The sequence below is a fragment of the Centropristis striata genome, chromosome 11 (assembly GCF_030273125.1).
Source record: "Centropristis striata isolate RG_2023a ecotype Rhode Island chromosome 11, C.striata_1.0, whole genome shotgun sequence".
Taxonomy (NCBI): Eukaryota; Metazoa; Chordata; class Actinopteri; order Perciformes; family Serranidae; genus Centropristis; species Centropristis striata.
Window position 1 is genome coordinate 15,516,597 of NC_081527.1, and position 13,390 is coordinate 15,529,986.

General features: G+C 37.8%; 1 protein-coding gene across 1 annotated transcript; it reads right to left on the bottom strand.

Annotated features, from left to right (window-relative positions):
- On the bottom strand, positions 1 to 3,637 carry LOC131980810 (uncharacterized). Its single transcript, XM_059345114.1, has 6 exons — positions 3,591 to 3,637; positions 3,110 to 3,241; positions 1,417 to 1,869; positions 1,158 to 1,256; positions 997 to 1,085; positions 1 to 913 (listed from the first exon to the last, which is right to left on the bottom strand). The coding sequence occupies exons 3-6, from the start codon at positions 1,757 to 1,759 to the stop codon at positions 827 to 829; spliced, it is 618 nt and encodes a 205-aa protein (XP_059201097.1). The 5' UTR covers positions 1,760 to 1,869; positions 3,110 to 3,241; positions 3,591 to 3,637; the 3' UTR covers positions 1 to 826.
- Between the last annotated feature and the right edge of the window lie 9,753 nt (positions 3,638 to 13,390).

The following is a 13,390-nucleotide window of genomic DNA, read 5'->3' on the forward strand; positions in this document are numbered from 1 at the left end:
GAACAGGGAAGAGTCAATAGAAAACCTAACAAAGCACTGCTATTCAGATATATATGATGAGCAAGTGCAAGCAACATTTTGTATTATCATTTATTGCACATTGAGCTTTTTTCTGACAGTATCAGATAGTGATAAATAATCAATTTATTGAAATGCATTATCAATATTATCATACAGTGTATGCACAGCTGTGAGAACAGAATCTTTGAATCAATAGTGTGTTTGGCAGTGAAACACACAGTCGAGTCTGATATATTGTCAAAAGATTTGTTCAGAAAAGTGAGATTTCAGAGGAACGTTTGGTTCCTAAAATTAACTTGAAAACTGGACATCAGATCTTTGAAACAATGCAAAATCCCAGAACAATGTGGGTGCAGTAAAGAACTATTTTGTTATACTTTCTATGATATACAGCAAAAAGCTGGAGGAAAAGAACACTGGACATCATTGCCAGTGGTCATGTTTAGGCCAAGTTATATTTAGGAGCTTCAGGTTTGGAGCAAAAGGAAATCACTATTAATTCTTTCTGTTTTTCTTGTGTACAGTAATGTTCCTTCTCGTGGTAGAAAACCTTCACTGGGTATTTTTAGTGTATGTGTCATCCTTGCATCTATGTGATATTCAGCTCTCTCCCAACTCTTGGGTCGAACTAACTGCAGACGTTCACCCAGGAGAATAGGGTTTGTGTCCCCTGTGAAAACAATTCACAGAAACTGCAGTATTTTTACAACTATGCTTTTTCAATGCTGTTCTTGTAGTTTTTTACTTGTTCTTTTTGTGATGATTTATTCCAGTTTCACTGGCACTCGACCTGTTTTTGGTCTAATTAGACCTTTTCCCGGGTGAGTTTGATGGATTTGATTGTTGCAGTGCAGTCCTCACAATTCTGCTCGATAAGAGTCTGAGATATAAACTGTGAGAGAGACAAGACAGTGAGTGATAGGGGAGCGTGCAATATTGTGACTATAGATTTGTACTTTGGTTGTTTGTACTTACATTGGATAAAGCCTCTAAAATCACAGCTTCATTTTCGTTATCATAGGACGAAGCATAGACTTTAAGGTGAACAGTCACTGTTTGGGTATCTGCAGGAAGAAAGGGCTCTGTTAAAATCATAACTGAAACCCCAAAGTCCATGTGACTGTATGTACCTTTACCTGAGCTGGTGGTGGATTCAGATTGGCTCCCATCTGCTGGTGAAGATGTGACACTACTAGCATCTGGAGTTGAACTGGTGTCTGCCAGTGTTTTTCCTGCTATGAGGACAAGGAAACAGTTAGTAGGTGTGCAAATGTAAGTGAGAGTCATTGTTGGCTCAGACCCTGATGCAAAGTATGAAAAATCATACTTAACAAATAAAGTTTGCTAAATCATTTTCAACAGTGCATTTTTTCAGTGGAGATGATCATGACAAACCTGTAGCTGTGGAGACCGTGGATGCTGAGGTTGTGAGGTCATCTAATGGTGTAGATATAGTGCTGCTTCTTTGACTAGTTGCTGTAGTAAACACTGTGGTCACATCTGATGATGCAGTAGTGCTGCTTGTTGTACTTGGTGCTGTTGTTGAAGAGACTGAGGCTGATGAAGACGGGATGATATCTGTCGGTGTAGATGTACTGCTGCTTGTTTGGCTGGTTGACGTTGTATCAGAGACTGTAGATGCTGAAGTTGTTGTCACTTCCACCAGTGTAGATGCTGCAGGGCTGCCTGTCGTGGTAGGTGTTGTAGTATCAGAGACTGTGGATGTTAAAGTTGTCATAAGGGTAGTATTGCTGCTGTTTGTTGTGCTTGGTGCTGTTGTTGCAGATACTAATGGAGTTGTGCTGTTATCTGCTGGTGCAGATGTACTGCTGCTTGTTTGGTTGGTTGCTGTAGCAGTAGAGACCATGGAGGATGACGTTTTGGAAGATGAAAATGAAAAAACATGTTATTTCAACAGATTTCTTTTTAAGCAGAAATTCATCAAGTTTCAATTATTCTATTGAAGGATCAGTTCTTTCCTTTCTTGTTGAGTGAAATACTCATCCTCACCCATCAAACCTTAAGTAAAACAACCCCAAATACCCCCAAAAGTCCCAGTCAAAATGTTAACATGTATGTCATGGGCTCAAATGTGTGGCTTCAATAGACTTGTCCGGGCTCAGAAGGGTGGTCCAGAGTTCTAGAAATCATCTATGCATGTGTTGGAGGAATGCACAGTCCATGAAGGGGGCGTGGTCTCTATAGGGGGCGTGGCCTCAGTAGCCCTGCAGTAAGCAGTGTGCTATGTGCTTGAGGAATAGCAGAGATATTCAAGTGTCCTTGAATGAAATCTGGTTGTTTTAGTCAAGATTATGGTAAAATATATTTTCCTCAACTATATTTAGGTTCCAACCTTCAATTTTTTGAAATTCGCAGATTTATTAGCGTTTATTCCCATAAATTCCTGTTAATTCCCATGAAAAGTTTCTAACTTTAAAAATGTGATGTTTGTGTGACTAAAAGCGATTGCTACAACTTAGCTATTGAAGTAGCTATTTAGCAAAGCAATAGGCTAATATAGCTAGCTAACTGCCAATTTGTTAAGATTTTGAACCCTGATATTAACAAAAATACCTCTCTGCATTACAAGTCCAAACATCGTTGAGGGGCAATTCATTATTCTAAATGCATATATTTTCTCAGTTGAATGACGTATATGATGGGATCATATTACTCAAAACATGCCGTCCCACTTTAGAAAACAACCTTTCCTTAAGTGTCCCATTAGTCCCAACTAATGGTCGCTTGAAAAACAAAACTAACAATCCTAAACACATGTTCACAATACTATTGCCTCATTTAATAGATAAATCCATAACAAACAATTTGATAAAAATTGTTTGTTAACCTTAACATGAATTGATCTAATTAATATCTCATTGGCCTGTGCATTGACTTCTCCTGCCCCCATTGATGACTTTACATCGCCAAAGTCATATGATTTGAATTTATTGACATCCTTGCTTGAATTCAATATCATTCATGTTCACTTTAATTTTGTAGAGGAAGAGGGGAATGCATTGAAGCTCAGCTGTCATTAGTCAGTTTTTCCCCTGACTTCCTATGTTTTGTGTTCACTCTCACTTACGTTGTGGGCAAGTTGATGTGTAGTCCACACAGCAGTCACCCAAACTCACGCAGGCCTCATCACAGAAACAATTCGTCCTGTGACAGGTGGAGTTTAAACCAAAGCAACACAGCTTAGGTGGACCTGCACAGCCTGAAGCACACAGCACAACTCTCAACAAGATCAACTCAGTTTTATAACTCTTAATTTATCACTCTGGTGACTTACAAAGTCATGATTATCTAACAAACAGTAATCAAACATTTGTCTAAGAGGTAGAAAAGAGAGTAGTGGTAGTTTTATCTTGATTAGTTTTTTTTTTTAAATTCTTAGTCCCACTGTATGGAGGTAATTTTCACACCAGGGTCAGTACAATTAGCACTGATGAATGACCTCAGACCAACATTTAATGGTGGATGTTATTTAACTACTACTTAACAAATAAAGCTTGCTAATACATGTTCAACAGTGCATTATTTCAGTGGAGATCATCATGACAAACCTGTAGCTGTGAAGACTGTGGTAGTATTGCTGCTGTTTGTTGTGCTTGGTGCTAATGGAGTTGTGCTGTTATCTGCTGGTGCAGATGGACTGCTGCTTGTTTGGTTGGTTGCTGTAGCAGTAGAGACCATGGAGGACGACATTGTGGAAGATGAAAATGAAAAAACATGTAATTTCTAAAGATTTATTTTTAAGCAGAACCTTATCAAGTTTCAATTATTCTGTTGAACAATCAGTTCTTACTTTTCTTGTTGAGTTAAATACTCCCCCCAACCCCACCCATCAAACATTAAGTAAAATAATCTGAAATCCTCCATTCAAAATGTTAAAATGTAACTTCATGTAGGCCATTCTAGGACATCTGTGATTCTAAAATCACACCTTCATTTTTGTTATTATAGGATAAAACAGAAACTTTAAGGTGAACAGTCACTGTTTGGGTATCTGCAGGAAGAAAGGGCTCTGTTAAAATCATAAACGAAATACCAGTCCATGTGACTGACTAAAAGGTGTTTTTCATGCTATGAGGACAAGAAAACAGTTAGTAGGTGCGCAAATGTAACTGAGAGTCATTGTTGGCTCAGACCCTGATGCAAAGTATAAAAAGTCATACTTAACAAATAAAGCTTGCTAATACATTTTCAACAGTGCACTTTTTCAGTGGAGATGATCATGACAAACCTGTAGCTGTGGAGACCGTGGATGCTGAAGTTGTGAGGTCATCTAATGGTGTAGATATAGTGCTGCTTCTTTGACTGGTTGCTGTAGTAAACACTGTGGTCACATCTGATGATGCAGTAGTGCTGCTTGTTGTACTTGGTGCTGTTGTTGAAGAGACTGAGGCTGATGAAGACGGGATGATATCTGTCGGTGTAGATGTACTGCTGCTTGTTTGGCTGGTTGACGTTGTATCAGAGACTGTAGATGCTGAAGTTGTTGTCACTTCCACCAGTGTAGATGCTGCAGGGCTGCCTGTCGTGGTAGGTGTTGTAGCATCAGAGACTGTGGATGTTAAAGTTGTCATAAGGGTAGTATTGCTGCTGTTTGTTGTGCTTGGTGCTGTTGTTGCAGATACTAATGGAGTTGTGCTGTTATCTGGTTGTGCAGATGTACTGCTGCTTGTTTGGTTGGTTGCTGTAGCAGTAGAGACCATGGAGGACGACGTTGTGGAAGATGAAAATGAAAAAACATGTAATTTTAAAAGATTTATTTTTAAGCTTATCAAGTTTCAATTATTCTGTTGAACAATCAGTTCTTACTTTTCTTGTTGAGTTAAATACTCCCCCCAACCCCACCCATCAAACATTGAGTAAAATAATCCCAAATCCTCCATTCAAAATGTTAAAATGTAACTTAATGTACGCCATGGGCTCAAATGTGTGGCTTCAATAGTCTTGTGCTCTGGGCTAAAAAGTGTGGTTCTAGAAATCATCAGTGCACGTGATGGAGGAATGCACAGTGCATGTAGGGGGCGTGGCCTCAGCAGCCCTGCAGTAAGCAGTGTGCTATGTGTATGTGATTAGCAGAGATATTCAAGTATACTTGCATGAAAACTGGTCATTTTACTCAAGATTATGCTAAAATGTATTTTCCTTAACTGAGAGTCTGATTGAGGGAGTCTGTGAGATGTTTTGTGGCTGCCTGGAGTCCAGGGAAAGGCTGGAAAGGATCACTGTGTTGACATTGTTTGATGCATGGGTGGATGCAACTGAGAAATGTGAAAGTGATGCTGCTGATTATTGTGGGGTTGAAACTGAGGCAGGTGAGTTGCACTAGAGGAGTGAGGTTGTGCTGTGGATATTACCTGTTGGAGTTATTGATTGAGCTGGAAAAATAAAAGCAACAATGACATTGCATTTATTAGTATGCAGAAAGAAATACACATTTAAGTTGAGCACTGCTCAAAATGAAAAATGGCACAATGAACTGTCTGGTTACTGTTTTATTTATTCTTCATGAAAGAGATGATTTGACATTTTTTGCCAACTTTCTCCACATGTATGCAGACTTTTCCTTATTTTTTTGTCCCCATATGAATGAATGAACGAATGAATGAATGCTTTATTTCGGTTACAAAAACAAAAAAACGAAGACAACAAAATAAAATCATGTTTTTACAAAAGAATCCATCAGACAGCAACCGAAAAAGGAATAGGCTGAAGCCCCAAGGCTTATTTTTGCCTCTCCTGTACCATCTACATGCATATACATTACATTATATACATTACATTCACTGAGTAATTCACATTGTTACAAAACACATGATACCTTAAACTGAAAAATCAAATTCAATCAAATGTCATTGTAACCCTTGATAATTTTAGATTTTAAAGTCTCCTTGAAAACTAACATAGAATTACACATCTTTATTTCATCATTTAGTCCATTCCATAATTTTACACCCAAAACTGACACACATCTATATTTGAGATTAGTTCTGATTTTGTGAGTTTCAAACATTAGCAACCCCCTTAAATTATAAATCCCCTGCCTTAATTTAAACATTTTTTGAATACAAACAGGAATTGACATGTTTACCACTCGAAACATAATTTCTAATGTTTTTGAATATACATTGTCCTGAAATTTTAATGTGTGTGATCTTATAAAAAGCTGATTTGTAGAATCCCGGTATCCAACTTCATTTATTATCCTGATAGCTCTTTTCTGCAGTTTAATTATTGGATCTAGGTTTGTTTTATATGCATTTCCCCAAATTTCAACACAGTATGTCATATAAGGCAACACAAGTGAAAAGTACAGCAAATGAAGGCAGTTCTTATTCAGTAGATCTCTTGTTTTGTAAAGGATAGAAATAGACTTGGATAATTTCTGTTTTATATTTAGGTGCATATCAGTTTTCATAATAATGGTGTCACATACCCCCAACCTTAACATGGTTAAGCCCCTTTTCTTAATTTAGGTAAAACCTGGATTAGTATCTTTTTTAAATAATTCTTAGTCCCACTTTATGGAGGTAATTTTCACATCAAAGTCAGTACATTAAGCACTGATGAATGACCTCTGACCAACATGTAATATAAAAACAGGTGGATGTTATTTAACTACTACTTTAATTATTTATGACATAGTCATTTACAGCCGAATTGCACTTGCGGGACACATTGAAATATTTACCTTTTCATATTTGGATAATCTAATCTGCTGAGTAATGTTGTATTTAAATGATTTAATCATTTGACAATCGATTGTTTTGTTTTTTTAAATCAGGACAACACATTTTTTTCATTATTAAAATAAGTGCGTATCAACCTCACTGTAACTGTGTATCCTACAGTAAATACATATAACTTAAACACATTTCTGCATTATGAGATAAATGTGCCATGACTTTCCTTTATTAAACTGTAATAAATTGAATGTGATAATGTTTCACTTACCATCATGGAGAGGTAGCAACCTCAACAGGAGAAAGAAGCACAATCCGATCCGATCCATGACTGTGTGTGGCTTCTGAATGTAACCAAGGCTTATTTATCTTGTCAAACAAGACAACAATAACCCTCCTGTCTACAAGGAAGTAGAAACACAACTAGTTGTGTAAAGGGTTTTTCCCTAATGATAAGAATGAACACTCTAGATATGCCAAGAATGCAGTTGACTGAAATGATTAGACAAATGGCGACCCAAGTGTAACCACAGTGCATGTTAGTAGTATATACAAGTCACTTTTGTGTGCGCATGATGATGCATGACCTTGTGTGATACCCCCCCCCCCCACACACACACACATACACCCACACACACACACATGAAATGACCTCACCCCCCTCATGTTATCAGCCCCCCTCCCCTATTCATATGATGATTAATGCATTTTGGGGTTATTTATTTCATTCATTTACATTCTCAACAGTTTGATGGCCTCACAAAGAGCATCAGCATACAATTATCTGTAGTTGTAGAGACTTTTTATGCTCAAGTCATCTCTTGATGTTTCTTTGGTGCAAGGTGCAGAGGAAAAAGACTGTCCATGCTGTGGTTTTGCTGCCATCTACTGGTGCAAATGTTGTACTGTTTTGTGTTGTACTGGATCCATTTAGCAGTGCAGTAATGAAAACTGTGTTCAGGAAGAAAGGTTTACATTCCATCACAGATATTTCCTCAAACTGATTAACACTGAATGTTAACGATGTGGTAAACCACCATCAGGACCGATAATTTATAAAAACATACAGTGCATCCTGCTTGTGTTGTGCAAGATCACAGAAAACACTGCTTTAAGTTAAAATATTTTTAATTGCCTTTTAATATATGCTTGTATTTATGTATTTGTTCTGTCCTACCTAAACACAACTGCAATTTTTTTGTCTCTTAGTTTGAGTTTTCATAATTTCGTCAAATTTTAATTAACGTCTTTGTTATAAGTTAAATCTGTAAATCAGATACCAACAGGCTTTATTTTTGTGAGATTTTTCATAAAAAAATGGCATGCGATGACACTGACATATTTCATAGTGAATGCTTTATTCAAGTGTTCCTAATTTGAGCGATTTTATTCATCATTATGGAGAGGCAACAAACATATCAGGAACAGGAAGAACAGTACAAACCTGTATGACTGAATGGTCAGAGTGGCCAAGAGTGGTCTATGCTCCTGAATGATCACATGATCTACCAAAAAAAAAACTATGCTGTTGTCGTAGTTTTTTGTTTGCTGTTTTTGTTTTTATTTATTCCAGTTTCACTGACAGATAATGAGTTTCACTGACAACCTGTAGAAAAATACATAATTCCATTGACTTGACTAGAAATTCTCCAATGTACCAAAATTCAAACACACGTTCTAACCAAATGACAGAAACATTTCTTCCACCAAAGTTATTACACAGTGACATATATTGCATTTGGAGTCATAATGTCATGTGTACACCCAAGGACCCATGTAATCAGTGTATATACTGACATTTCCATACACCTAAAGAATAATTAACCTAGTATACATGCCAGTGACACATATTAGTAAAGATATTATTTTTAGAGTTAAACAAAAAGGCATCGACTAGTTCTGATTAGAGCCAAAGCTTAACCAAACCAAACTACTTGAAACAGTAATCGCAGTGGCAGTGTCTTGTCATCTCCTGAAATGAGTGAAACAGCGCCCCCACGTAGTAGTGGCTGGTAGGTGGTACTGCACCCTGTTAGTGGCTGTGAGCGTGGAGCCTGCAGTCTGATACATCATGTTAATATCAAATAAACTGATTGTTCAGTTTATAACTTCAGTAGCGGTAACTGCGAAACAGTTGACATATTTCTGGAAAGTAAATTGAATTGTACTGTGATGCAAGCGAGTCGCACTCTGGCCTCACGGCAGTGGAAAGAAAGTTAACATAAAATAATCAACATTTACCAGCACAAATTAAACAATTAGCTTTTTTCTAATGCTATTCTAGTTGAGGTTACCGACGGTTGCAGCAATGGAGAGAAGATATGAGGACTTCTGTTGACAAACAAACTGAATGACCATCACAGCAACTAGTGCAACAGTGGGACATTGAACGTTACATGGATAAAGACCACTTCACGTCAATGACTGGACGTCAGATAAAGTAAGTCAAATTTATCCTGTGACTGTCTATCTGTGTTTTTGCTTACCGCTATCTGGAGGTTTATGTCTTTCTGTGGGTATTTAAATCCCTTTGCAGTTGTTAAATGTAACTTATGTTTACATTGTTTTGGCATTGAAGCTGTTGTGTGCTTTCTGATGTTGTGGTTGTTATATTAATACATTCTGTACTGTGCCTTGCTGTATGACTCCAGGAACAACAGAGATTTAATATTTTTTTATTTTCCTAAGCAGCATACAACTACAGACTGTGCAAGTCATAAAGTCATATATTTAATACATGCCTTGGTTTTTTAATGTGAACATAAACTTTTTCATCTATCAATGATTTAAGTATTCAGTTGTGATATCTGTGTAAAACCATAAGCTTTACTGCATATCATTTTGTATGCTAATAGATAGTTAAGTGTGTGCGTGTGTTTGTGTGTGTGTGTGTGTGTTTATGCACGTGTGTGTGTGTGTGTGTGTGTGTGAGAGGTATCTAAGATATTTTGGGGTTGGCGTGTAGAGCTGCAACTTTTAGTCGATCGAAAACTTTCTTCAGTCATTTTTTAAAGAATAAAAATGGCAAAATTATCTGATTTCAGCTTCTTAAATGGGATTTTCCATCTGCTTTTCATAGCCTTCTATGAAAATCAACTGCATATCTTTCGGTATTGGATTGTTAGTTGGATGTCCCCTTAGGCATTGATAAATTGTCATCACATTTTGGACCAAATCCATTAATTTAGACATCAGCGAGTAATCAAAAAATGAAAAGAATTGTTAATTTGTTAGATTACACTAGAATGGAATATTACTACAACTCTTTTTACTTTTTAAATGACACATTGTCTTACCCTATACCCTATTGAGATGACCTGCTGACTTGGCTTCTAAACCACCCAACTGATAAAATGAGCGCTTTGTTTCAGAGTTAATTTAACTGGCCCCTGCGGTTTAAATGGGCCAGAACCACCACTGCCAGCATAATTAAACTTTGGCTCATCATCCTCGTTTTGGGTTGCTCAGTCTGCTCTAACAGTTAACTCTCAACACATAGTGCTGAATAAATGTGTTTTTATGTCATTTTATTACCCACAGTTTTAAATAGGCACTGACTGCTGATGTTGTTGTTTCTGAGAATATTGCTGCCTGTTTACACACTGATGCATCCACTGACTGAAACAAATTTTAGTCCTTTCTTAGGTGGGTTTGATGGATTTGATTGTTGCAGTGCAATCCTCACAATTCTGCTCAATAAGAGTCTGAGATATAAACTGTGAGAGAGACAAGACAGTGAGTGATAGGGGAGCGTGCAATATTGTGACTATAGATTTGTACATAAAGGTTGTTTGTACTTACATTGGATAAAGCCTCTAAAATCACAGCTTCATTTTCCTTATCATAGGACGAAGCAGAGACTTTAAGGTGAACAGTCACTGTTTGGGTATCTGCAGGAAGAAAGGGTTCTGTTAAAATCATAACTGAAACCCCAAAGTCCATGTGACTGTATGTACCTTTACCTGAGCTGGTGGTGGATCCAGATTGGCTCCCATCTGCTGGTGAAGATGTGACACTACTAGCATCTGGAGTTGAACTGGTGTCTGCCAGTCTTTTTCCTGCTATAAGGACAAGGAAACAGTCAGTCACAGAGAGTCATTGTTGGCTCAGACCCTGATGCAAAGTATAAAAAGTCATACTTAACAATTAAAGGTTGCTATGTTCAACCGTGCATTTTTTCAGTGGAGATGATCATGACAAACCTGTAGCTGTGGAGACTGTGGATGCTGAAGTTGTGAGGTCATCTAATGGTGTAGATATAGTGCTGCTTCTTTGACTGGTTGCTGTAGTAAACACTGTGGTCACATCTGATGATGCAGTAGTGCTGCTTGTTGTACTTGGTGCTGTTGTTGAAGAGACTGAGGCTGATGAAGACGGGATGATATCTGTCGGTGTAGATGTACTGCTGCTTGTTTGGCTGGTTGACGTTGTATCAGAGACTGTAGATGCTGAAGTTGTTGTCACTTCCACCAGTGTAGATGCTGCAGGGCTGCCTGTCGTGGTAGGTGTTGTAGTATCAGAGACTGTGGATGTTAAAGTTGTCACAAGGGTAGTATTGCTGCTGTTTGTTGTGCTTGGTGCTGTTGTTGCAGACACTAATAAAGTTGTGCCGTTATCTCGTGGTGCAGATATATTGCTGCTTGTTTGGTTGGTTGCTGTAGCAGTAGAGACCATGGAGGACGTTGTGCTCATGTTCAATATTGCAGATATTGTATTGGGTGATGTTGTTGGTGAGACTGTGGATGATGATGTTGTGATAGATGTAGTACTGCTGCTTGTTTGGCTGGTTGACGTTGTATCAGAGACTGTAGATGCTGGAGTTGTTGTCACTTCCACCAGTGTAGATGCTGCAGGGCTGCCTGTCGTGGTAGGTGTTGTAGTGTCAGAGACTGTAGATGTTAAAGTTGTCATAAGGGTAGTGATAGTTGTGATAGATGTAGTACTGCTGCTTGTTGTGCTGGTTGTCGTTGGGGGTGGAGTAGTGCTCGCTGTAGTCAAGAAGAAAGAGAGCTCTATTATGGCACTGTAAACCAAAACCTCATCCCAATCTACAATCCTAAGCTAACATAACAGTGTAGCATGGCTTAGAATGAGGTGGAGAGCTTTTTTCAATTTGAACTTTTGTGCAGGTCTCTCTGCTTTTCCATTTTATTTAGGAATATCTTTAGTGAAAAGTTGGTTATTAAAATTATAATTTTTTTTTTACACATAACTGGTATGTAAATAAAAATGCTATGGTATATTTGATGTCTGTGTGACTAAAAGCGATTGCTATGATTTAACTATTTAAGTAGCTGGTATGCAAAGCAGTAGGCTAATATAGCTAGCTAGCTGGCCAATAATGACACGATTTTGAACCCTGTTCTTTAAAAAAAAATCTTGAAAAAAACAAAACAATCTTTAACACATTTTCACAATATTATTGCCTCGTAGATTCATTTAATTCCTATCTCATTGGCCTCTGGGTTGACTTCACTAGAGGTACTGCCTGTTTAACAATTGTCCCGCCCCCATTAATGACGTCACATCCCCAAAGTCACATGATTTAAATTACATGACACCCTTTCTTGGATTCAATACTGTTCATGTTCACTTGAAGCTCAGGTGTCATTAGTCTGTTTTTACCCTAACTTCCTATTTTTTGGTGTTTAAGTGAGAGTCACTTACATTGTGTGCAAGTTGATGTGTAGTCCGGACAGCAGTCGCCAGCAGTCTCGCAGTGGTCATCACAATGACAACTCGTCCTGCTACAGCTGTCGTTTCTACCAGGGCAACACAGCTTAGGTGGACCTGCACAGCCTGAAGCACACAGCACAACTCTCAACAAGATCAACTCCGACTAATAACTCATAATTTATCACTCTGGTGACATACAAAGTCATGATTATCTAACAAACAGTAATCAAGCATTTGTCTAAGAGGTAGAAAAGAGAGTAGTAGTAGTAGTTTTATCTGAGAGTCTGATTGAGGGAGTCTGTGAGATGTTTTGTGGCTGCCTGGAGTCCAGGGAAAGGCTGGAAAGGATCACTGTGTTGACCATGTTTGATGCATGGGTGGATGCAACTGAGAAATGTGAAAGTGATGCTGCTGATTATTGTGGGGTTGAAACTGAGGCAGGTGAGTTGCACTAGAGGAGTGAGGTGGTGCTGTGGATATTACCTGGAGTTGCTGATTGAGCTGGAAAATTAAAAGCGACAATGACATTTAATTTATTAGTATGCAGAAAGAAATGAACATTAAAGTTGAGCATTGCTCAAGATGAAAAAATGGCACAGTGAACTGTCTGGCTACCGTTTTATTTCTTCTTCATGAAACAGGTGATTTGCTAATTTTCCTACATGTAATATAAAAACAGGTGGATGTTATGTAACTACTACTTTAATTGTTTATGACATATAGAGTCACTTACAGCTCAATTTCACTTGCGGGACACATTGAAATATTTACCTTTTCATTTTGGAATAATCCAATCAGCTGAGTCATGTAGTATCTGATTTAATTATTTGGCAATAGAATGTTTTGTTTTTTAAATCAGGACAATAAAATTATAGCAATTTTAACATAAGTGTGTATTGACCTCATCCTAAATATACACAACCAGTCATAAACAAAATAATATGTTGTATAATTTAGATCCTTTTGCTTTGATGGTCTCAAACACAAATTCCACA